The sequence below is a fragment of the Hemitrygon akajei genome, chromosome 3, assembly GCF_048418815.1.
Source record: "Hemitrygon akajei chromosome 3, sHemAka1.3, whole genome shotgun sequence".
NCBI lineage: Eukaryota > Metazoa > Chordata > Chondrichthyes > Myliobatiformes > Dasyatidae > Hemitrygon > Hemitrygon akajei.
Window position 1 is genome coordinate 93,791,150 of NC_133126.1, and position 25,444 is coordinate 93,816,593.

A 25,444-nucleotide genomic window follows, 5' to 3' on the forward strand; every position below is an offset into this window, starting at 1 on the left:
AAACAGAGCCGGGACTTATCCACCGACAAGCCGGGATTCATCTTTAACAGGACACTGACATGAGACGGGGACAGTACACAAACATAGAGCCGGGACTTATCCACCGACAAGCCGGGATTCATCTTTAACAGGACACTGACATGAGACGGGACAGTACACAAACATAGAGCCGGGACTTATCCACCGACAAGCCGGGATTCATCTTTAACAGGACACTGACATGAGACGGGACAGTACACAAACATAGAGCCGGGACTTATCCACTGACAAGCCGGGACTCATCTATAACTCTACACCAAGGTGGGGCAGGACCATCTGTCGGGTAACAGCAGAATGGCCTGACCTACCCAACAGAGGCAAAGACAAGACAAGACAGATTCCCCCCGCAGGGCAACGGCAGAACGGCCTGACTTACCCCATGGAGGCAAGGACAAAACAAGACAGATCCCCCCCCCACCGCAGGGCAACGGCAGAACGGCCTGACTTACTCCACGGGGTGAGGACAGGAAGAGACAAACACCAAGGAACGACAGACTGTTCCACCTCTGCATCGGGGTAACTCCGAGTAGCCATTACGGCCGGCAACCTTGGCTGGCTACGGAAGCAACCGGATCCCTACCTAGCTCAGAGTGGCTGATGGCCACCCAGCTGGCCCAGGAAACAACTGAATCCATAGCGCAATGACCCATCTGACTATTACCAGCAAGGCTCCCAGAAGCCATGGTTCTCCAACACAGCCCCAAGGATGGCAAGAGTCCATTCTAGCCTTCCACCAGCCATCTGCACCATGAGTATCTTGACAAGATAACCCCAACCCCAATACCAGGGCCACTTATATTCCAGTTCCAATATGAGCCTCAGGTGTTTCTGGTTAAGTCCAACTGCAGCAAGGGACCGCCAGAAAACTCGGAGTCTGGAGCTCGCGGACCGGACCACGGACTTCAGACTGAACCACCACACCCCTAAAGAAATGGGGTAAGTTATGTGATCTGAAAAGGGCCTTGGTAACTAGCAGGCCAACTTTTATCATATCTCTACTTGCTCTTGATCTGCCCTTTGCTGATGATGGGTCTAGAGACATGTATGGACCAAACCATACAGGAATAGCAGATTTGCTTCCTGGACAGGTATTAGTAAGCTAGCTTTGTCTTTAAACAGCCCTGTACTTTAATGCTTGTGACTGCTAAGAACTGCTGTGATTTTTAATTTATTTAATTACTTGAATTTGTATTCTCCAGCTGGTCCTTTGGAACATCAGTAGTGTGGGTATTTGGAAAGCAGTCTAATTAACCACGGTGCTGTGTGCATACTCCCGAGAAGTGAGGCAAAGAAAGAAAGAATAGGAATGGGAGTCAAAATGTGAGCCCTAACTTCTGCCACAGCACTATGCTCCCTGCCACTCACCAGGGTAATGGAGAACATGGTAGCTGATCTGCCACAGCAAGTTCCCTAAACAACGAGGCGTCACAGAAACTGACCGCTCAGCCATAAGACATAGGAGCAGAATTAGGCTATTCAGGCCATCGAGTCTGCTTCGCCATTTGATCATTCCTGATTTACCTTCCCTTTCAAACCCATTTCCTGCCTTCTCTACATAATCTTTGACACCTTTACTAATTAAGAACCTGTGACATAAGCACGTAAGTGCAATTGGAAAGAAAGCATGATAGTGCCTCTTCCTTAGGAGTTTGTGAGGATTCGGCATGGCATCTAAAACTTTGACGAATTTCTATAGATGTGTGGAAGTGAGTATACTGCATCGCAGCCTGGTATGGAAACACCAATGCCCTTGAGTGGAAACCCTACAAAAAGTAGTGGATACGGCCCGGTCCATCACAGGTAAAGCCCTCCCCACCATCAATCACAGCTATTCAGAGAGCTGTCACAGGAAAGCAGCATCCACCATCAGGAACCCCTGTCACCAAGGTCCAGCTCTCTTTCCATTGCCGCCATCATGAAGAAGATACAGGAGCCTCAGGACTCACCAATTATTACCCCTCAACCATCAGGCTCTTGAACCAGAGGGGTAACTTCACTCACCTCATCATTGAAATGTTCTCATGACCTATGAACTCACTTTCAAGGACTCTTCATCTCACGTTCTAGGTATTTATTACTTACTTGTTATTATTATTTTGTTTTCTTTTTCTTTTTGTAGTTGCAGTTTGTTGTCTTTTTCACACTGGTTGTACACCCAGTTGGTGTGTCTTTCTTTCATTCCAGTACAGTTATTAGATTTAAAGAGCATGCTTGCAAGAAAATTGATATCAGGGTTTAATATTGTAACATATATGTACTTTAGTAATAAATTTATTTTGAACTTTGAATGAGGCTGCGAATCAGCAGTCACTGTCCATGGAAGGACTGAGTTCGAGCGGTCACTCTCCTCAATATAGACAGAGGATATTTTTGAAACTCTGAGATTTATGTGATTATTGGTGTGGACTGTAGTTTATATTGATCTCCTTCAGTCATCTGTGTTTTCTTATTGCCGATTGGCAGGTTGGGGGTTTGATTTTCTTGTTTCTGAACGGCGGGTTGGGCAATATGTTAGTTTTTGTGCAAGGGAGGGGTTGGGGATTTGGGGTCTGATGTTCTTGCTGCTGTTTTCCATGTGGGGGATGTTAGTTTTATGTCTGCAAGAGAGGGGGTCGGGGTTTTGATGTTATTGTCACTGGGTTTTTTTGCTTGTGGGCGCTAAGTTATTTTTTTGTGAGAGAGTGGGCTGGGGGCTTGGGGTTTGTGTTTCTTTTCCTTTTTCTTGTGGGGGGTGGGTGATACCTCCTCTTTCAATGACTTCCACGGTTTTTCGGTATTTCATGGCTATCTGGAGAAGATGAATCTCAGAGTTGTATTCTGCGTACATATTTTAAAAATAAAATGAACCTTTAACCTTTGAACCTTTAAATATACCCAAAGTCTTGGCCCCCACAAACATCTGTGGTAATGAATTCCACATCTTCACCACCCTCTGGCTATATGTTCCTCATCATAAAATCTCCAAATCCGTGCCAACCCATTTACAATAATCTTACATTAACCCCAGATTTTATTTTCCCTACATTCTTGACAATTTCCCCCAGATTCTACCACCCACTACATGCTGGACTCAGTTTCTAACAATAGACAATAGACAATAGGTGCAGAAGTAGACCATTTTGCCCTTCGAGCCTGCACCACCATTTTGAGATCATGGCTGATCAACTACTATCAATACCCGGTTCCTGCCTTGTCCCCATATCCCTTGATTCCCCTATCCATAAGATACCTATCTAGCTCCTTCTTGAAAGCATCCAGAGAATTGGCCTCCACTACCTTCCGAGGTACCCACCAAATTACGTTTCCTTGTTTGGACAACGTGCACACTAGACCCAGACAGCACTCAAAGTCAGAATTGAACCCAGGACTCTGGTCCTATGAGACAGCTGCTCTCTAGCTGTGTCCCTGTGCCAATAATTTGTCTTCCTCAACAGAGGAATAACCTTTGGCAAAACATCATGAGAGCATCCGCTTGCTTTCTTCCCAATATCCTGGGAACCTTTACATCCAACTGAGAGTAAATGGGAATTTGATTTTAAGACTTCACCTGAAATAACCATTTTTAAGAGTGATGTACTGAAAGAGGTACTGGAACCTAAAGCAAATGCTGCTGGAGAGAAAGAGGGACTGGACTGAAAGAGAACTACTGGGGAAAACTGCTGTATTCTGTTACTTTTAATCCAGTTTTATTCCACCCACAGAACTGATCAGCTGGGAACCTCTGTCAATGAATCTGTATGGAGCTAAGGAGGCAGATGGGCAAGATGACACAGAGCAAGTCAGAGGAAACAGAAAAATAAATGACCTGCTCAATTCTTTATCAGGTGAAGCAGGATAATGTGAATATTAACACTGCTTCATTTCTCTGTAGGTATTGTTACCCTTTCCAGTTTAGTCCATTTGCCACTTCCATTCACCATAAACACAAATTTGTCCTTGAGTTTCAATCCACTAGAATTAACCCAACTCTTCTTCTGGCCAAATTTAGTTTGTCAAAGTTTGTGGAGAGGTTAGAAGCATCATTTTGTGTTTTTCCTAGTAACCCTCTTCTGTGAAGCCATTTCCTCTTTCTATACCAGTCCTTGATCTGGCAGCAAAGGTGGTGATTTCACTTGAGATCTGACACTCTGATACTATATACTTGCTAAAGGATTGTGTGGTTATGATTCAGTATTGGCATATGTTCCATTGTTAAATCTATGGAGGAGATATAAATTATCAATTGCATTTGTGTGACATCTATTGACCATCCCCCAATTATTGCAGGAAAGGAATTTTATTTCTTTTAAGGAGTGGCCCTATTGTGAGACAGTTTAGAAGTACAACGGGCATGAAGGTAGTAGGTTGTAGATGAAGGATGTCCTTCCCAGATGAACCAGGTGAATTATTTTTAAGTCTGGTCACATTTCATGGACTGTAGGTTCTGAGGAAGTGGAGTGGTTTGGGATCTTTCAGAGTCTCAGTAAAAAAAGGAAACACTAGTTCCATCTCCAAGCTGTTTTATTGCAGTTGCATCTCCACAATCAATCTCAGTCTCCCTGAACCAGGGAAGATGAATTTCCCTGTCATAATCTGTTGCCAGCAAACTCACACTTAGTCCATTGTATAGTTACCAGAGAGAAAAAAATTACAGCCCTCACTAATAAAGTCCTAGATGCAGCATTCGAGCTGGACAGTGTGACTCAACAGATGGTCCAGCAGCTTGCCCTCGAGTTACACTGCAGTGCCTTCGATGACCCGTAGGGCCTGAAAGCAATTGTGTGCAATAACTTCTACTTTGTATTTAAGATAAATTTCAATTGGTAAATGATGAGTAAGAATTTGAATGTGATTTATATTATCTGCCCAGGTGGAGGGCAACCACTTGCATCAACCAATAGAGTTATAAGGCACAGAAACAAGCTCTTCAGCCCACCACATCTATGCCAACCATTAAGGACCTATCTATACTGATACCATTTACTAGAACATGGTCAGTAGTCTTCAGTGCCTTGTCGATTCGAGCATTCATTCAGATGCTTCTAAATGTTATAATTTACTTTGCTTTGCTTGTAAATTTCAGGTTCCATGGATTATTTCCAATTCCTTCTTGAAGCCTATCTCCTTCTTGAACCAGTCTGGCATAGGATTTTTACATAACCTCTTGTCCGTACTGGGCCGGATAGCACAGTAACATCCCTGGGACAGAGGAAGTGGTGGGGTGGAAATGATTGCCCAGTCCCTCTCCAAAGATTATCAGGGAAGCTGGCATTTGATTTAGGGGATGCCTCCCCCAAGTAAACTTTACATGTTAAATGGCTTGACACCCACTGCTTGGCTTGAGCAAGTCAAGTCTTGATCAGTGCTTGAGGAGGGAAGGAACAGGGGAACACTATCAGCTTCACCTGGTCATTACTCAACATTACATCACAGCATTTTAATACAAATTCTCAGTGGTCTAAGAAGTTTCTGAAATGCATGTGTTACATCAAGCATTTATATGAATAAACAGAACTCAAGGAAACAAACCACCATTAAATAACACAGAAATAATATATTTTGGAATTTAAAGACAGTATAAGAGCTATTTATCAAACCCCTGGAATCAATTCTTATACAGACCAATCCTGGGTTACAAATGCCTGAATGATAGACATCCCTACATACAAACAAGCTCCCACAATATTGTTAAATTCAAAAGCCCAACACATGTACATGTGTTCGTTCCTATGAATGCCAGAATCAGTTTTTTCTTTCTACCAACTTCTGGTAATTGATTTTTTCTTATCAGACCTGGGTGCTTTTGATGCTGTTCATTACAATACTATGATGGTATAGTTGTCACTTTGAGTGACTTTTGCGTATTTTCCAATTTACGGACAAATCGACTTACGGGCATCTGTAAACATTGGTTGCCTGGGAAGTCCTGTAACTAGTAACATTCTATAATGATGGCTGCATTGACAATATAGGGGTATGTTTCAAATGCTAAAATGTCTAATCACTTAAGTTACCCCCCCGATTACAATAATGAATGACAGAGCAGAAACATTAACCATAAGCCTGCATTATTTTCTAAATGTGGCCTACTCCAGAACGATCCATAGATTAAAGAAAGCTATGACTGATAATTTCCCTCCTTGAACCTGGGTTGCTGAGACCAACTCTAGTGACTCGATGAGCTATGAGATCCATTTACTCATTGCAAACCAAACAGTGAATTGGGGACCTTTTACTCAATATCAAGTGTACCCTCCCACTGGCCAGAAGAGGATAGAATAGTGGGTTTATTGGAAAACTCTTACAAGATCAATAAAGGCAATATCATTTTAAATTGGTTTCAGGCACTCCCAGTTCCAAAGGTTGTCACCCACACAGAAAAATACACACACACATGCAAACAAAGTGTAATAAGAGCTGATCTGGCAGTTCCTTACTGCCAACAGTGTTTCGCCTGATCGCCTTGAACGTAGAAGAGCTTGGCTTGTTGTATTGTGCTGTTGAGGTTTGCACGTTGAGTTGAGGTAATAGCCAGGCCCACAGATCTGGAGAGCCTTAAGCATATATGGTGAGCTGCAGCCACTGTGGAAAAGTTCGAGTAGATTGGAAAGAGAAATAGAATACACAATCAGCACACAGTGATGAAAATGAAGTTATAATCTCAGACTTTTCCTTCACTGACCAGTGAATTGGACCAATTGGTCATTGGTCAGAATTGGTCACTGACTATCAATTTTTTTAAAAACCCACTTTGTGAAGTACTCCAAGGCATACAGAGTGTGTAAAGCCAAGTATGATTATTTCAGGCACTGTCATAATTAAGCCTCTGTGAGTAAGGCAAAGGATCACAGGTCTAGGGGAATTTCTGCAATACCCCTCCCACTCCCCACTGCCCAACCAAGAACAAAACAAGTACTGTTCTATAATTTGCATTCCGTCTCTATAACTAACTCATCACACTCCAAAACCCTGGCCCCGGAAACGGTGTCAGATAAGGCACAATCATGGAGGAATGCAGTAACAATGATAATTTAATTTGCATTCCTGTCTGTCGAAGCAGCTTCAGCAAAGGGTAGCAATGGAGTTGCCCCTTTAAACCACCCCACCCATCTCCTCAAATGGAAAACAAGCCAGAGGCCGACTATTTCAGGTGAGAGGACTACAGAATGCAAACTTGTAAGTAGGGACATGCCACCTTTATTCCAGAGGTATATGATGAATTCGATTTGGCTCTGTTTCGAAAGGTGCTGTCCATCTCTAGCTTAGAAGTTGAATCATGTGGCACTGATGTATGTTAATTTTTTTATACATCAGAGTAAATTGCATTGGAACTTATTCCTGATTAAAGTGGCACCAGTCACAAACTCAAAGGTCCACATGATGATCATTATAGGAGATCTCAGAGAACCAGGAGTACAGCACACTGAGGTTTGCTTTGATTGTGGTTTAAAGGGACACATTACAGCACTTCACAAACAGCTCCTAAACTGGTTGGAGACAGCTCATACACCTTCCAAACTAAGGGCTTACGCATAACATAATTAATATAAAATAACATTGCACTTGAATCCTGGAGGACAGCAGGACCTGGGGAAGGAGACACATGCTGGGGAATTCATTCTCACACACAGCAGTCTGCACAACATAATGCCCCTAGGTTATGACAGGGCTCCGTTCTTGGGTACTATTCGGAACTCAAGCAGCAGTTCCACACGTGAGCTGCCAGAACAAAATAGTAGAGGCAGAAACAGTACGATATGTAAAAGATAACTTGACAAGTACTTCCATGAGCAGGGCACGGGGAATTAATGCTGGTAGCGAGGCTGAGGGGTGACCTTGTAGAAGTTCATAAACTCTTGAGGGGCATAAATAAGGTGGGTGGTCCTGGGGTGGAGGTACTTAATGAATACTTTGCTTCTGAGGTACTTAATGAATACTTTGCTTCAGTATTCACTACAGAAAAGGATCTTGGCAATTGTAGTGATGACTTGCAGCAGACTGAAAAGCTTGAGCATGTAGATATTAAGAAAGAGGATGTGCTGGAGCTTTTGGAAAGCATCAAGTTGGATAAGTCACCGGGACTGGATGGGATGTACCCCAGGCTACTGTGGGAAGTGAGGGAAGAGATTGCTGAGCCTCTGGCAATGATCTTTGCATCATCAATGAGGACAGGAGAGGTTCCAGAGGATTGGACAGTTGCAGATGTTGTTCCCTTATTCAAGAAAGGGAGTAGGGATAGCCCAAAAAATTATACACCAGTGAGTTATACTTCAGTGGTTGGCAAGTTGATGAAGAAGATCCTGAGAGACAGGATTTATGAACACTTGGAGAGGTATAATATGATTAGGAATAGTCAGCATGGCTTTGTCAAAAGCAGGTCGTGCCTTACGAGCCTGATTGAATTTGTTGAGGATGTGACTAAACACATTGATGAAGGTAGAGCAGTAGATGTAGTGTATATGGATTTCAGCAAGGCGTTTGATAAGGTTCACCATGCAAGACTTATTGAGAAAGTAAGGAGGCATGGAATCCAAGGGGACATTGCTTTGTGGGTCCAGAACTGGCTTGCCCGCAGAAGGCAAAGAGTGGCTGTAGACGGGTCATATTCTGCATGGAGGTCGGTGACCAGTGGTGTTCCTCAGGGGTCTGTTCTGGGACCCCTACTCTTTGTGATTTTTATAAATGACCTGGATGAGGAAGTGGAGTGATGGGTTAGTAAATTTGCTGATGATACAAAGGTTGGGGGTGTTGTGGATAGTGTGGAGGGCTGTCAGAGGTTACAGTGGGACATCGATAGGATGGAAAATTGGGCTGAAAAATGGCAGATAGAGTTCAACCCAGATAAGTGGTTCATTTTGGTAGGTCAAATATGATGACGGAATATAGCATCAACAGTAAGACTCTTGGCAGTGTGGAGGATCAGAGGGATCTTGGGGTCCGAGTCCATAGGACACTCAAAGCTGCTACGCAGGTTGACTCTGTGGTTAAGAAGGCATATGGTACATTGTCCTTCTTCAATCATGGGACTGAGTTTAAGAGCCAAGAGGTAATGTTGCAGCTATATAGGACCCTGGTCAGACCCCACTTGGAGTACTATGCTCAGTTCTGGTCACCTCACTACAGGAAGGATGTGGAAGTCATAGAAAGGGTGCAGAGGAGATTTACAAGGATGTTGCCTGGATTGGGGAGCATGCCTTATGAGAATAGGTTGAGTGAACTCGGCCTTTTCTCCTTGGAGCAATGGAGGATGAGAGGTGACCTGATAAAGGTGTACAAGATAATGAGAGGCATTGATCGTGTGGATAGCCAGAGGCTTTTTCCCAGAGGCTAGCATGAGAGGGAATAGTTTTAAGCTGCTTGGAAGTAGATATAGAGGAGATGTCAGGGGTAAGTTTTTTTACGCAGAGAATGGTGAGAGCGTGGAATGGGCTGCCAGCGGCAGTGATGGAGGTGGAAATGATAGGATCTTTTAAGAGAGTCCTGGATGGGTGCATGGAGCTTAGAAAAATAGAGGGTAAGCCTCGGTAGTTCTAAGGTAAGGACACGTTCGGTACAGCTTTGTGGACCGAAGGGCCTGTATTGTGCTGTATGTTTTCTATGTTTCTAAAAGTTAAAGGTTTATGGCGAGAGGGGAAGGATTTGAAGGGGACCTGAGAGGCAAGTTTTCACAGAGTGTGGTAAGCATTTGGAAACTGCCAGAGGAAGTGGAAGGTATGGGTACAATTATAAATGCACAGGTTCATGGATAGGAAAGATCACAGGGGGGCAAATGGAACAACCTCAGGAAAGAACCTTGATAGGGTTGAAGGGCCTCCTTCTGTAATGTACATCTCGGTGTCTTCCAAGTGGGATTAGTATAGCGGGCAGAAGGGCCTGTTCTGTGTTGTGCAGCTTCATGACTCTGAGTTGTAGGGGTCTGGGCAAATGTGATTTACACCTTTCAGTGCCCACTTGGGACTTCGGTTTCCTGCTGAGGAACTGTGACTTTCCCATAAGATGCACTTACCTCTAGTACATTCAGTTTAATAATTCCATCTCCATCTTTATCAAATGCATGGAAAGCTCCTGCAGAACAGAAAGGATAAAGTTTCCACACTCAAAGGCACCCATACAAAGAACGTAATGCTGATTTATTCCACAGCACAGAGAGCACCATGGGAATTCATGTGCTCCGACAAAAACTGAGCCTGAGCAGTTTGCTGAGACAAAACTACAGAAGAGAAACAGATCTCTCAGCCCATCAATAACGTATATACATTAATTCCTCTCCCTCCCCCTTTATCTTCCTCATAGACCTCCATATTTTACCATACCTACAAATTTACAGTGGACAGTTAACCTACCAATCCTGAAGAAACATACAGGGTCACCGGGAGAACATGCAAACTCCACACAGGCAGCAGCAGGGGTGGGGACTGAAATCATGTCATTGGCAGCGTGAGGCACCAGCTCAACCAGCTGTGTCACTGTGCCATCTTCACTGAACCTGGCAGCACCCAGCACTGGAGAACATTGTTGAGCACACGGAAAGATGCTCCACTTATAGTCTACACTTTATCCATTCTCTTGTTTCTTTAGAGGGGTCATGCAAGGTTATAGTTCTACAAATCTGAACACTCCACCTATCTACAATACATGACAAAGGGATGCTACACACTCAGTGAACTGTGGAAAGAGCTTAACACGGCCTAATGTCAATCTTAGCTTCTGACAGCCCAAAAATGAGATCACTGCAACATGGAGTCAAGCAGTCTGCTTCCACACTGAATTGCTGTGTAATGTCACAGATACTCCAATCAATTCATAAGATGAACCTTAGTGCCCATCTAAGTATAACCGTTCAGTACAGGACGTGAAGAAATCCTGCTGGATGATCACCCTTAGCTCAACCTTCACCTCCGCAGGCTGCACCCATCCTTTTCCAAGCCAAATGCTAGTCTGTAACAGTATAGGTGACACAAGGCTGGCACTGGTGGGACGTGATGAGGAGTGGTCTTAAATACCAGAGTGGGAGTAAAGGGTCCCAACTGCAAAGGAGTATTTTTTAACATCTGTTATTCAGGATGTGGATGTTACAGGCAAGTTTAACTTATTGCCCGCCCCTATATAGCTTTGATGTGTTGATTTTTTTTCAAACCTCTATATTTCTTCTGGTGGAGCTGTTTTGACAGTGTTGGAGTTCCAATATTCAGACCCAGCAACAAAGCGATATATTTCCAAGTCAGGATGGTTCGTGACTTAGAGGGGTATCTACAGATGGTGGAGTTCCCTCACATCTGCAGCCCCTGTCTTGGCTGTGGAAGTCGAAATTTTGGAGGTGGGATGTTCTCAGAATAGCCTGGGTGATTAACTCCAGTGTATTTTGTAGATGGTTCACACTACGGCCGCCATGCATCAGTAGTAGAGAGAGTGACTGGTGGATGGGCGTTGATTGAGCAGGCTGGTGTTGAGCTTAGAGGGTTATTTCACGGCACTCCTCCAGGTGAGTGCAGAGCATTCCCTCATCCCCGTGAATTGTGCAATGCAGGTGGTAGAGAGGCCTTGGGATGTCAAGAGGTACATCATTCAACACAGGCTCTCGTAGCCATGGTATTTATGTGGCTGGTCCATCCCGGGATGCTGCTGGACAGAGAAGCAGCAATGCTAATGCTATTGAAAGGCAGAGGTGGGTTGACTCTCTTTTGTTGGAGATGATAACTACATGGCCATGCCTGAACATTATCCGAATGCAAATAAACAATATGCAACCATCAGCAAACATCCCCATTCTGATCTTCAGTTATTCCTTTCAGTTAGTCCTGACGAAGGGTCTCGGCCCAAAACGTCGACAGTGCTTCTCCCTATAGATGCTGCCTGACCTGCTGCGTTCCACCAGCATTTTGTGTGTGTTCTGATGAAAGGAATGTCATTATTGCAGAAGGTGGTTAGTTGGGCTAAGGACGCTATCTAGAGGAGTTGCAGCTGTGATGTTCCCATCACAGCTTGGATGCCCCATGCACATCTCCATCGATAAAATGTCCACTGAATGAGCAGGGTGAGGGTACATTCTTACCATAGGAGGGAGCTAATTCATGGTTCCAATCAGCAACACAGTCAAGACAGGAACAGATGGTGACCAGGAGATGGGGCCATTGGGCTGGGGAGATGTTGGTTGTGAAGTTGAAAGAACTTAGCACGCTGATGCATCGGGAGAGAATCAGAGAGTTGCTCAGCATATTCAAGACAGAGGTTGAGTAATTTTCAAACACAATTGCTACCAAGGGATGCAGATCAGTGCAGGAAAGTGGTTCCAACATTAAGAGGTAGCCACGATGCATGAGGGGACAAAAGGCCAACTTTTGCTTCTATGACTTGTTTTTATACAATGAGTCATCAGTAAAGTTGAAGTGGAAATTATCGTCAGTGGTTCAATGCCAGGAGCAAGAGTGGGTAGAGATATTTAATATGACAGATATGGTGAATTCACCTGGAATAATTCGGTTCTAAACTAGAGAGTATTCATGGCAATATGACCATCATTGGGAGAGGTAGGTCCGCTCCTGACCTAACCAGATGACAGAAAAGGCCTTTGGCCCCATTGTCTGGAGCTGGAGTTTAACCCGCTGAAATTAAAGGCTGTGAATGGGAGAGGAATAGTGGTGTACTTACTGAACATGCCCTCCAATCTCAAAATGCAACAGATGAAGCTGTCGAAGTCCACATTCATATTTAGATCGGTGTAGCGCATGGAGATGAGTTCATACAGATGGCTGTTGAGGCGGAAGCCTGAAGAACAAGCAAGAACTTCAGCTGCACCATTGATAGTCCCTTCACCTCACTAAACCAAATACTTCCACCCCCTTATGACACAATACAGGTAAGTGCACAATGCCGTCCTCTCACCCTGTGCAAGCAGCTCGAGTGGCCGGAAATTTCAATCTGCCTCTTTCTGCCATGTTACACCTTTGTCATCCTGATGTGATTTCCATAGCAGTGCGTGAAAGTGACTTTGTGATGCTCCAGATGGAGTGCTGCATGGAGAACAGGGGAACTGGGACCACACTGCCTTAGAGATGTTTTCAACGGGCATTCCCAATTCAGGTAAATTCTATGACTCCATCCCTGGCCTAGATGTCTGCAGAAAGTGAAATACTTACTGACATCCTGCTACCCCTTATGCTCACTGACCCCATCTCTAGCAAGAACCCAACAACCCCCAAACATCCTGCCCAATGCTGCTTTACCTCTTGCCTCTGAACCCCACCCATTTCCCTGATATTTGATGAAGGCTTCTGATGAGTGAGGGTGTTGGCCTAAAATTTCAACTGTTATCCCTCTCCATCAATGCTGCCTGACCTGCTGAGTTTCTCCAGCATTTTATGCGTGTTTCGTTGACATTTGGCCAGGAACTGTTAATGACAGGATCAGCTTAACCATATGCTTCTTTGTCATCAGCAGCTCAGGAGCATTACGAAACTGGAATAAGTGCTGGGGATGATTTAACTGAAGAGGATATCATGAGTGATGCAGTAATCAAATCAAAGCAGAGAACTGCCCTTCTGTAAATTGAAAGAAACTTTCCAACCTTCTTCTTTTAAGTCAGCTCCAGGGTTGCATGAAGAAATTTAACAATTAGCAATAAGAATTGTGCTGCCTTTATGGCAGGTATTTAGTTTATAATATTTTCGCTTAGTAATTCGTTTGTTAGCATTTTTTAGTTAAAGTTAGGATTGTCTAAGTAAATTCATTTGTCTGTAATATCTCGCGGCTGCGATGACGTCACATCCGGTTTCGCTGCGTCTTGTGGGAAAATACCGGTTTGGGATAAACGCAAGGGTGGGGGGCGCTCACATGTGGCAGTTCAGCACAAGTTAAGGTTGTTCTCTACGCACCAGAGACACAGTGAAAGCAACGCTGTAAGTCATGAGATAATCGATATGTTGAATTAAAATGTTAACGCTGATTCTGTTAAAAGTAACGACGGTCGATAAGGTTTATGTTTTCGTTAGTTAAAGAGTCGGGATAGTTTGTGTTGAAGTGTATTTAAAGCAGTCAATGGAGCAGGTAGATTCTGACTGTATACTGCACTTTAATGTAATGTAGTTATTGTAGTTTTACCTTTGCAAGTATTCAGGATGTAAATGTGATATTTAGAAGGAAACAAACACTGTACCAATCTTGTATTGTTTTATCAACAGTTTTCACCATACGTTAATGTGAAGAGTGAACAGTAAATGGTTAATCTTACTGCGACCTTGTTTTCATTGACTACGGTTTACCTCAATGTTTAATTCAGGTTCCGTCACACCCGAGCGAGAACGTTACAAGAATGATGCCAGTGCTTTGTCTTTAGCGCTGGGATTGGAATCGGCTCTGAAGCAACAGGAAACCATTTACACAAAGATCCAATGACAGGAATTGATGATGTGGAAGTAACCTATCGGTATAGCTCCAGATATCTAACATCTGCTTGTTTGGAAATCCTGGTGGTCCTGCATCTGGCTCACTCATTAGTCCAGAATGCGAGCTAGGTTTCAGGAATGCAGATGGACCAGAGCCAGGAATGGGGCTGGATGTGTAGCTGGACAAGGGTTGGAATACAGAACCTCAGGGGTAAAGAAATTGGACGGGCTTGTGGACAGAAACGAGTTGGAAGAAATTGCATGCTTCCCACTTCCCTTAAGCTCATTGGATTCACCGGGAAATAGAAAGAAATAAAGCACATTTGGGAATTGGGTGTTTCAGCACTATCAAGGCTGCCAGATTATCAGTTTTACTCTAAATGATTTATGGAAGAAAATGGCTCTCCAGCAGATACGGTTGTCCAGAACTGCACCTCATTTACAGTGTGAGCAATTCTTGAGAGAGACTCTGCCAGAAGCTTCCCTGAGATCTGAACCTTCAGTCTAACGTGAAGCGGTTCAGCTGTCAACGAGGGCAGCTCTCCCAACAGCACCTCTGGTCTCCCAAACTCATTGCCACCCACCTGCATCATTCACAGCACTCCGCAGTTCATAGCTGTCAATCAGTCCTGAATTATCCTTGTCATATTCCTGAAAAATTGCCTGCAAGTAATTAAGGAATCACAATGAGAGAATAGTTCTCTGAGAGTTCATACAGGATCATATGCTAAAGCTGAAGCTAATATGCAGACACAGGACCATCTGAGAGCAACTGGGGACTGAATACGTTTACAAGGTCCTATCTGAGGCTTTGGATGATGAGACTGACTGGGACGTCCATCGAATTACCGAACAGTCATAGATAAGACAAGGATTAGCCCACTATTAGCAGCCTTCTGTCCATTTTTTCCTCCAAAGACTGATCTCACCATTTAAATTTTCCAAAGTAATAGCCATTCATTGCATGTTGAACAACGTCTGAACTGTGAAGGACATGGACTTAATTTCTGCCTATTCTCTGGAAAAATGAATAAATGAACCTTCCATTCTTGCAATTCATGCATGTTAAAATGTATAATCTATCTTGCCTGGTGGCGTAATACTGTACGCCACAGCATACCATTGATTTTTGCTGAGGAAACCATTGGCCTTTCCAAAGTGGTGAAGTGTCAAATTATCAGTTTTGCTGGTCTCTTTCCTTCCCAACAGCAATCTGCTAAAGAGTACATGTGATTACAGGACCACATCTGGTCCAATGGTTCAGCTCTGTGGCTGGCTGGATGTAGGTGACGAGTGCTTATCCTGTGGGTGCACAGCTGCTATGAGAATGCCTAGAGAGCAAGGCCCTGGTGTGGAGGAGAGGTAACTGATCACTGATAGGAAACTCCCAAAAACAGCCCTTCCATGTGTTCCTGTGTCACATCAGACTGTAAACAACAATACAACAATTAACCAAGCACATTTTCTAAAGTCAGTTTTGATCAAGTCCTGTCATTCAACGTTGTACGACCTCAGTGACTGGCAGGAAATACAGTGCAGAGTGTGGAAGTAGAGTGCGGGGGAAGTTCGTATATCCCTGAACCCTTCTGGTCTGGTGGAGACCTGACCAAATTAACAGGTACATCAGGGAAATGAACGGCATTAACGACAGGAGGTAATTCTTCCATTGAGAAACGAAGCTTGCCAAGATCTAAGTTAACTCTTCCTCTTGTTCTGCTGATCTGAGGTATCAATAGTAACACTTCATGAGAAATAATTTCCCTTAGCTGCTCAGCATCACCTACCTGCCATTGCTTAATCTTGTTCCATAGATGTTTAAACTCAGCCAGATTCAGCTTTCCAGATCCATCTGTCTGCAGACACCATGTTAAGGAAGATACAGTAAAAACAGCAGTCCAATGGGATTGTTAAACTTCTGTTCTGGGGGAGCAGGGCTAACGTTACATCTAAATTAATATATCTTTATTAGAAGATCAGCAATCTGGAATTATTAACAACTGTCTTGTAAACCTCCAAGATGAATCTGGAACCTTACCTAAGTGGAAACAAAAGGCTTCAAAACAGTAAAATCACCAGATCTTCTCTCCCCGAGTCCAACCGAGCTTTACCACTTTGGGCCAGTTATGTCCACATGTGTCGGAAATCTATGGAGCATTCTCCTGTTGACTAAAGTCTATGCCAGAAACATTGCTCCTCAAACCAACCTCAAGGCTTTTCCAGATGAATTAAGGTTGTGGATGCTGAATTACAGGAAGAAATAATTAATTCGATGCAAGAGAGGGAAGGATACATCCATGAGGGCAACCATACTGCGACAAGACTCCAAAGCAAACCCTTCAGTTTTCATATTGTCTTTAAGAAAATAAAAAAAATATTCTGAGTTGCTACAGTGGTTGTTAAAGAAATAAACATTTTAAATAAGAAATAGCCAAATGAAAGAATAGAACAAACTCTCCTTCAACACTAGAAACAGAAAGCGCCTCCCACTGAGAATGGGGGATGAAAGGATTGAGAGAGGAATGATAATTAACATTTTACATACGGTGCTCTATATAATTCAGACTGTATTAAACATGTTTTCTGTTGTCGGTCTCTTACACAGTATGGTGTCTAACTAATCTGCTGGCATAAACAAGCCTGAACTGCCTTTTATTAAGGTCATAGTTCATCACATTGAAAATCAGCTCTGTATTCCTTTTCCACTCCCTTGCTTATTAAGAATCTATCGATCTTTTGAAAAAAAATTCAAAGACTCTGCTTCTAAACATCCTCTCCATTTCCCCTGAAGTGCTGCCAGAATTTACTTACGTCAATTAAGTCCCTTCTTTCTTTTCTAAATTCCAGTGTTTATAATGCTAGCTTATCTGTTTCCTCTTTATCCAGGAGTATCAGTCGATGGAACACACCCAGAACTGCTTCTAATGCGTTAACTATCTCCCTTAAGTAAAGAGACTGATATGCAGAGCTCCAAACGTGGTCTCACCAATTCCCTACAGAAGTGAAGTGTGACCTCCCAACTTTGATACTGATGTCTCCTTGTGATAAACACCGGCATTTATAATTACTTACTTCACCTGTATAAAAGCCTTTTGCTAATCATGTACCGGGGCACCCAGATTCCTCTGCATCTCGGAGCTCTGTGATCTCTCACCATTTAGGCAATGCACTTCCTTCTCTTGACAAAAAGGACAATTTTACACTTCCATGTTCAATGCATCATTTGCCAGATTTTCACTTTCTAAAGCACTCTAAAGCTTCTGTAGCTTCTGTGTGTCTTCTTCACAACCTGCCCTCCACTTATCTCTGCATCAGTGCCTTCATCCAGGTCAGTTACATAAATGGTACAAAGTTCAAGCCCCAGCTCTTGATCTCTGTGGCATACAACTCGTTATATCTTTCCACCCAGAAAAAGTCCAAGTTATATCTACTGTCTATTTCCAGTTACCCATAAATCACCTATCACCCCAATGTGTTACCTCCAACAACATAAGGTTTTGCTTTCCAAAACAATTCTGACATTGCTCGTCACCCTTCCCTCTTTGCACTTCCCAGCCCCTCATTCTCCCCGACTTTCTCTTCCAAACCCCTCATTGCCCTTTCTTTCTCCCTCCTTCCCCAATCTCCAAACTCTCACTCCCACTCAAAACCTTTTCCTCCTGTGCTGTTCAATTGTTGATACTCTGTTATAGTTGCACCATAATTAACTATAATTTTTTGATGCTTGTGCACAGGCCTAATTATTTTATTAAAGATAATGTACATTATGAAGCAATGGCATTATGTTAATAGGAAACAGTTTGAAGATTTCACTGTAAATCGGTCAAAATTCTGTTGCTGTTCTTCCAATAAACTTTAAAATACTTCAAGTTATGTTATATTTCAAAATTTGCATTTTGGATCACAGTTGAATCTCTAACAGAAGTGACCCCTAAGAGCCAGAAGTGCCTGCAATCAAGCTGGGCTCCAGACGTCAGGAGCCATGCAAAGCTAGCTCATGTAATGGGAGTGTGCAGAGGTAATGATACGGGTGCAGGACACCACCACCATACAGAACTTGTATGGGACTAATACGAAGTTTTCTTACATATCTAGATTACATAACTTACGTTTTTTAACAACACGGTTAAGGATGCTCTTCAGTTCAGCTGCCGAGATCTGCATGTCCTGCAGTGAAACAAACAGAGACAATATGTTTAATTGTAGACCATTCCTGAATTAGCCTTTCTATCCACTCCAACATCACAGTTTCACATTCTTACTCTAGCACACAAACTATCTCTCTCCCCCTCCCCCCCCCACCCCCGAGGATGCTGCATCAATGTGCCCTCAATTTACCCTTCAGCTGAACCACCAGCACCAGACACGGTCCTTCCCTGCACTTAATGTCACTACACACACCAGTCTATCAGGGTGCTTCTGGAATCTGTTCAGAGCCGTCATATTTCAGGGAATTCGATCCAGTTAGCCAAACGTCATTTGCCTTTAACAAATCCTTGCCATTCAGTGTCTTACATCATTCCTTGTGCTAATAATTTTCTGACTGTCTCCCAAAGCATCCTCAGTGACTGGCCCGCAATTCTCCTCCCCCATTTTCAACAGAGGAAGTATCCTTTACACTGCTCTGACACCATTCACAGATTCAAATTCCATTCAAGAGGATAGCAATACCCAGTAAATGTCTGAAATATTCCAACAAACGATTCAAAGGCAGATATACTTACTTCCCCAGCAATCTGTCTGAAGATACGGCAGAACTGTAGATCCTCCTCACTCTCCTTGTTGGATATCACTGGCAAAGACTGATTATGGACAGAAATGAAATCAAAGGTTACACAGTTGCTGAGGGTTTCCCTTAATATTTCAGAATACACTTGTATCAAAACCAGCTCAAGATAATGTCTGAAAAGTGAAAAGCCTGTGATCAGGCCTCTGGTAACAGATTGCTTTAACAAGGGGGTGATCCTGTTAACAGGCCTGTGGGGGCCAGCTCTGGTAAGTCATAGTGTCTGCCCCCAACATTGAGTCCAGAACACAGTTAGACGTATCGGCGAGTTTTATGCAGTTAGAAGCACATTTTGCTATGTAAGGCTGTTTTGGTTAATAGATCAAAAGAACTTTAATCTATGTTAATTTCAGTGTAACTCCCTGCAATTCTTAACTTGGCTGTTGACAAAACCCAAGACATTTCAGCTTCAGGCTACCAATTATGTTAATAGGTTATGGCTTTCCCAAAATGAAACCGTACACAATTTTATAAACCTGCCTCCTCCCCAGTCCCTGCTCCCCCTCACCACATGCAAAGTCAGGGTCCACGGTGCAGATGTGTTCCCTACACTGACCGAATGTTCTATCATTGTAACCCATGCCCATGCCATGCCACGAAGGAGGAAGGGTCAATCAATCGAAATCTCAGTTGAATAGCCAGCTAAAATCAGGGCACAGCAAGAAAATAGTCTCTCAGCATCCTGTTACAAATAATCCTTTTACTGAGATTGTACCTCTGAATATCTCACTCTTAAGTTCTAATGTGGACATAATTTTAGTAGTTGGATTGAATTGTGAGCCAGTCTTGTTGCTGGTGAGACAGTTTGAAGGTCTGTTTTTGTCACCGAGACTGTCTGGTCTTGTTAGTGAAACTGTCTTGGCATCTGGTAATGTAAATGAGACTGAGTGGCTGATTTTGTTAATGTTTGATGATTTGGTTTAGTTGGTAAGACTGAGAATCTGGTCTTGGTAATGTGACTGTCTGGCAGTCTAATATTGTTAGTAAGATTGTCTGGTCATCTGGTATTATCAGTGAGAGTATCGGGGGGGAGATTTGTTTGGTATTGTCAGTGAGAGTATCTGGGGGGGAGATTTGTTTGGTATTGTCAATGAGACTTCCTGAGGTCTGGTATTGTCAGAGAGACCATCTAACATCTGGTATGATTACTGAGACTGCCTGATGCCTGACCTGTCATTGACCGTGTCCAGGTACAGAATGAAAGTGTTAACATATAAGGAGCATTTGATGTGTTTGGGCCTGTACTCACTGGAGTTTAAAAGAATGAGGGGGGTTCTCATTGAAATGTATCAAATGTTGAAAGGTCAAGACAGAGTGGACACGGAGAGGACGTTTCCGGACAGCACAGCCTCTGAAGAGGGACATCCATTTAGAACAGAGCTGAGAAGGAATTTCTTTAACCATAGGGTGGTGAATCTGTGGAATTCATTCACATGGACGGCTGTGGAGTCCAAGTCTTTGAGTATATTTAAAGCAGAAGTTGATAGGTTCTTGATCAGTCGGGGTGTCAGAGGTTACAGGGAGAAGGCAGGGTTGAGTGGGATAATAAATCAGCCACAATGAGAAGCCCCAATAGGCTGAGCATCCTAATTCTGCTCCCATGTCTTTTGGTCTTGTAGTCTTTTCCCCTTTCTAATCCCAGTAGGGATCCTAATGCTTTCCTGGTAGTTTATCCCCAGATAAATCTGGAAAACACCACACTAAGCTGTGTTTTGCGTAATTTTCATAAAGCTCCTGACCCTGTCAAAGCTCTAGTCTGTTCCAATTCTGAAGCATCAGAATTTCCTGTGGCAGTGTCTGACAGGTCTGGGAAAGGGGAATGCAGAGTGTTTCAATAACTTCAGGCAACAGCAAGTCATGCCAGCACAAGAAGAAACCTTGAATTTTTTCTTGGCTTCCATTCTTTTCTCCTTTTCTTCCTTCTCCGAGTCTACAGTGTCCTGAGCTCTATCAGAAACAAAGATGATTGGCTAGAGGAGAGAGGGAGTAGTTAGAGCAGATAGTGGTGAATGATGGAGACACGGTGTGTGGGTTTCACAGGTGCCTTGAAGGTACAGTAAGCAACAAGATCCACCCATGTTACAGCCAAGTGAACCCGTAGAGTGAGATGGATCCATTCATATCACTCTGTGCCGGGTGACTTGCTACACTGAGGCTGTGCCCTGGTTGGCCTTGGCATCACTGGGATAACGTAAGTGAAATCTTCACCATTGGAACTAATGTTGGTGAGGCAGAAGGACGGCAACAGTCCCTGGATCACAGAAAAGAGAGGGAGTCACAGTGCAGAAAAGTGGCAGAAGGTGAAGTCGAATTAGGGTACATTCATTCATCTGATTTTCAGACAACCACATACTGACTGAGTAATGGTTACCTTTGGGTGTGGAAAGCTTTTGACAAAGTTGGTACTTTACAGTCTCTTCCGGATATTTTACAGCACCTCTCTGTCCCAGGGTTCTTGACCCAAAGAGATCCCCAGTCCACCAAAAGCAAATACGGGAGGAGAAAGCGAAGATGGAAGGGGGTGATTAAGGTAGGGAAAGCCTGCGCAGTGGGTAGAGACTCTTTGTCACTTACTGAAATACATCATCGATTACTCATTTGTACCAGTGCAGAATTACAGCTCCTACGGTGGCTTCTTCCTCTGCCTGAATTGTCATCTCTTTCCTTGGCTCCCACCTCCTCACTGCTGATTGATCACCCTGGCCAACTTTTGGAAGCTCGGTGTGATCCAGATCCCACTTGTAAGTTAATATTCCCCCTCCATTCAGTGCCAAAGCTGTTGCTGAGTACTGGAGTAGGCTGCCTGGTCTGACATGTTCTTTAGTTGGGTGTCAGTGAAACTTGAGCCCACATTCTTACCAGTGCCTGCACTAATAGAGCTTCAGCTCGTTCTGCCTCAATACATCAGCTCAGTATAAGCAGATCTTACTATCCCAGTGAACTCCAAATGGAACCACAGTTTCCTTATTGAATAACACACATCACTGTCCAACCCAATCCAAGCCCAAGTTGCCCCACATAGCTGGCAAGATTTCCACTTCTCTCTATGTCACCATGAAATATCTTTAAAACCACTCCTCATTTCCAAATGATTCCCCACTTCATGTCATTTGCCCACCCTACCTCAGTGGGATTGTTAGGGATTATTGAGGAGTTATGGGATTAGGGGAATATAGCAGACATTAATTAAAATGAGAACCATTCTTCAATTGTAATTGTAAATTACAAGAAACAATCAATTGAAGTTAAAAGGACAACTTTGCAAATAAACAGCACTGGCTGTTGGCCCATAGCAAGGTGCTGGCTGCTAAGATAAATAATTTGCAAAGTGATGACCATAAGATGTTCTCATATGCATCAGGGAAACACTAGACAGTGGGGTTATGTTAATTGGCCTGCATCAAACCAGACAATTATAGCTTAAGTTATTGGCACCATTGTAACCAAGTTCAAGGTAGCTTGCAGACCATATTGATATTGCCACAGAACGCATCAAACATGATCCCAAGATATGGTCGTATCTATCAATAGTTGGCTCAAGAGTCAGCACTTGCCACATTAATCTCGGGCATCTGGTGTCTCTATCCTCAGAGGCTTTTAGACCATTTGTGTGAATTAGTTTGTTCCAGCAAAGGTGTTTGTTTGAATCTTCAGAGGTGTCTTATCAATTACAACATGCTTCTACCATAAATATGTACTACAAAGGAACTATTCATAAAACACAAAATATTAAAGAAACCAATATAATTGTAGCTTTTGAAATTGTATTGAATCTCCTACTGCTACCCTTGTCATCAAGAGTATAAAATTTTGATGTACTTTGAGATTGGGAGACGCTACCAAGAAGGTCTGCGAGAGCATATCGGCTTGGAGTGATCAATAAGGACTTCCATATCCACTAGCTTCTCCAGTTTCTCCAGTAACATAGTCACGGTCACAACAGGAATACTTACTTCAACAATACTACTTCTTCCTGGCCTGGCAATTCTCTCTATCTCTGTCTCTTTATCTCTCTACCTCTCTCTCTCTCTATTTCTCTCTCCATCTATCCCTCTATCCCTTCCACTTCCCGTTCAGTCATCTGGGAACTTCTAAATGGCATCACTCAACTTCACAACCTCCTGCCTACCGTCACTTCAAACAAACCTTCCTTACTAACAGTGCTTTAAATATGCCTCACATATATTTTCTCCACTATCTATTATCTCTTTTCTCCCACTCAATTATTTTTTATCCAGACGCTAATGTCATTTTGTCAGTTTTCTATGTATGTGCTGAACCATTTGATTCTTGAACCAACCAGCACAATGCGAATGATTACCTAGTAACACTATGACCACTTTGCACTACAATGAACCTATTCCTGTTTTAATTGTGTTCTTTCTTTTAAAACTAGTGTGTAATTTATAGTTATGTTTTTCTTGTGCCTGTGATGCTGCTGCATGCTTTTCATGATGAGGGAACAGGCTGATCCAATGTGGTTTCACAAAGGTATTGAGATGAAGTTATGAAGAAAAGTTATGAAGTAACAATTTAACTTGAAATATACAGAATGACAAATTATCCTTCAAGGAAACATCTGTAAAATCCAATATTTGACAAATTTTCAAGACAGAAAAGATATAGTCATATCCTAACAGGTGGTCATCAGCAGTATTAACTAAGTGGAACGTTAAATAAAGCAGTCTAATTCTGGAACAAAATGTCCAAAGTTGGCACTAAACCTGGCTGCTTCTTCCTGCCATCTCAGCAAGAGGGAAGTGGATTAAAAATTGTCCGATGGTCTGAGAGACAGTAGAGACCAATAGATCCCAGATTTGATATCTGTCAGGCAAGTGATGTTGGCTACAAATAACCTAAACAGTGCCAACTGACTGCTAGATCAATAAGGATTCCAACCACACCCTGCATGTGTGAGGACAGGCAGAGGATAGATTCTCTGTACAGTCAGAGGCATTGTGATGCTTGATAAAAACAATCTGTGCTGGAAGGGCCAACCAACTGTTCTTCTCATCCTGACAGTGAAGAGTCATTTCGGAAAAGGGCCAGGAGAAAGGGAAAAGTGCACCTGGCAGGTGAAGTGTCAATAAATTGCCATTTAGTATCTCGGCTGGAATATGATTCATGAATTGTTATTTGGATAGTTCTTGGAATGGTTCTTGAGAAAGAAAGTCTTTGGTTTTGTACTATGAGAGACTGAGTGGGTACAGAGAGGTGAGCTGGGTTTACCTTCGGAGAAATCGGAAGGCTATTCAAGAAGAGGGGTTTCTGAAGCTATGGTCATGGAGAATGGATCAGTCAGCTCCAAATGGCAGACATCGGCCTCTGACAGCTGTTGCGGAAATTATTCTGTGTCCTTGTGGGAGGAATAGAGGTTGGGAGATGATAGTGAGGAGGATCTGGTTTCTGGGAAATAAGAGCTTGTAAACAGACAGCTGGGGAAAGTGTGGGACAAGGATCAATCCACAACCAAACCGGGTTGGCCTGCAGGCAGCTCAGAAGCTGGAAGATAAGCCATTTAATTCCCTCTACTACTTATTTCACAAATAGAATATAGCCTACAAGTTCCAGGATTAGTTTATCTGACCACCATGTAGGATAGATTTGATGCACACAGAACTCACAGATAGGGCACACAAACCATCCAAGAAACAGGCAGAAGTCAGCAAGCCTGGGTTAGTCTGCTGATTGTACACACTGAGGTAGATCTCAGCCTTGTGAGACAGTGCATAACAGATTACAACTCCCCTGGCTTGTATTTCACAACTAAATCACTATCTTGCCCTGTTGCACAGTCATGATAAACGCCAAGATGTCAGAAGCATAGTGCAGGCATTTTGTATGCTACCTGCCTGAAAGATAACCCTCCCAGAAGGAGTACGAGGAAAGCAGTGACAGTGTATCCCCATTGTGCAAGGTGAGCAGTCCATTTTAAATCCTGCCCATTATGCTTCTGGAGAGAGAGATCAAACTATTCTTTCCTTGCCACCAGTTTACACTATTCTAGTAAATCAATCCCATTTTAATTTCTAGTGTTTAAACATAGTTATTGCTTCACCTTTACTTTCAAGTGGGGAGCTAACAGTGACTAAGTTCACAAATAGATGACATAGCAGAGGAATTATATCCATCAATGCGAGGGAAGCCCCTTGCCTTTGACAAGCTTACTCACTCCCAGCTTAATCCCAGGCACATTGCAACAATGGAGACACATTCTTTCCGGCTCTATCACTGCAGAGGAAGACTCCACACCTGAATGCAC

General features: G+C 43.2%; 1 protein-coding gene across 4 annotated transcripts in view; it reads right to left on the minus strand.

Annotated features, from left to right (window-relative positions):
• Nucleotides 1-4,521: 4,521 nt before the first annotated feature.
• Nucleotides 4,522-25,444, minus strand: part of LOC140725212 (calpain-3-like) — a 138,261-nt gene continuing 117,338 nt past the window's right edge. For 3 of the 4 annotated variants that reach the window (XM_073040364.1, XM_073040363.1, XM_073040361.1), the window contains 8 exons: nucleotides 19,121-19,198; nucleotides 18,506-18,563; nucleotides 16,690-16,751; nucleotides 16,184-16,252; nucleotides 14,984-15,062; nucleotides 12,667-12,783; nucleotides 10,025-10,083; nucleotides 4,522-6,600 (listed from right to left, as the gene is read on the minus strand). In XM_073040364.1, the coding sequence (XP_072896465.1) occupies nucleotides 6,574-6,600; nucleotides 10,025-10,083; nucleotides 12,667-12,783; nucleotides 14,984-15,062; nucleotides 16,184-16,252; nucleotides 16,690-16,751; nucleotides 18,506-18,563; nucleotides 19,121-19,198 (549 nt within the window). In that variant the 3' untranslated portion in view covers nucleotides 4,522-6,573. Of the gene's footprint in view, nucleotides 6,601-10,024; nucleotides 10,084-12,666; nucleotides 12,784-14,983; nucleotides 15,063-16,183; nucleotides 16,253-16,689; nucleotides 16,752-18,505; nucleotides 18,564-19,120; nucleotides 19,199-21,059; nucleotides 21,153-25,444 lie in introns of all 4 variants that reach the window. The other variant, XM_073040362.1, reaches the window with a different exon arrangement.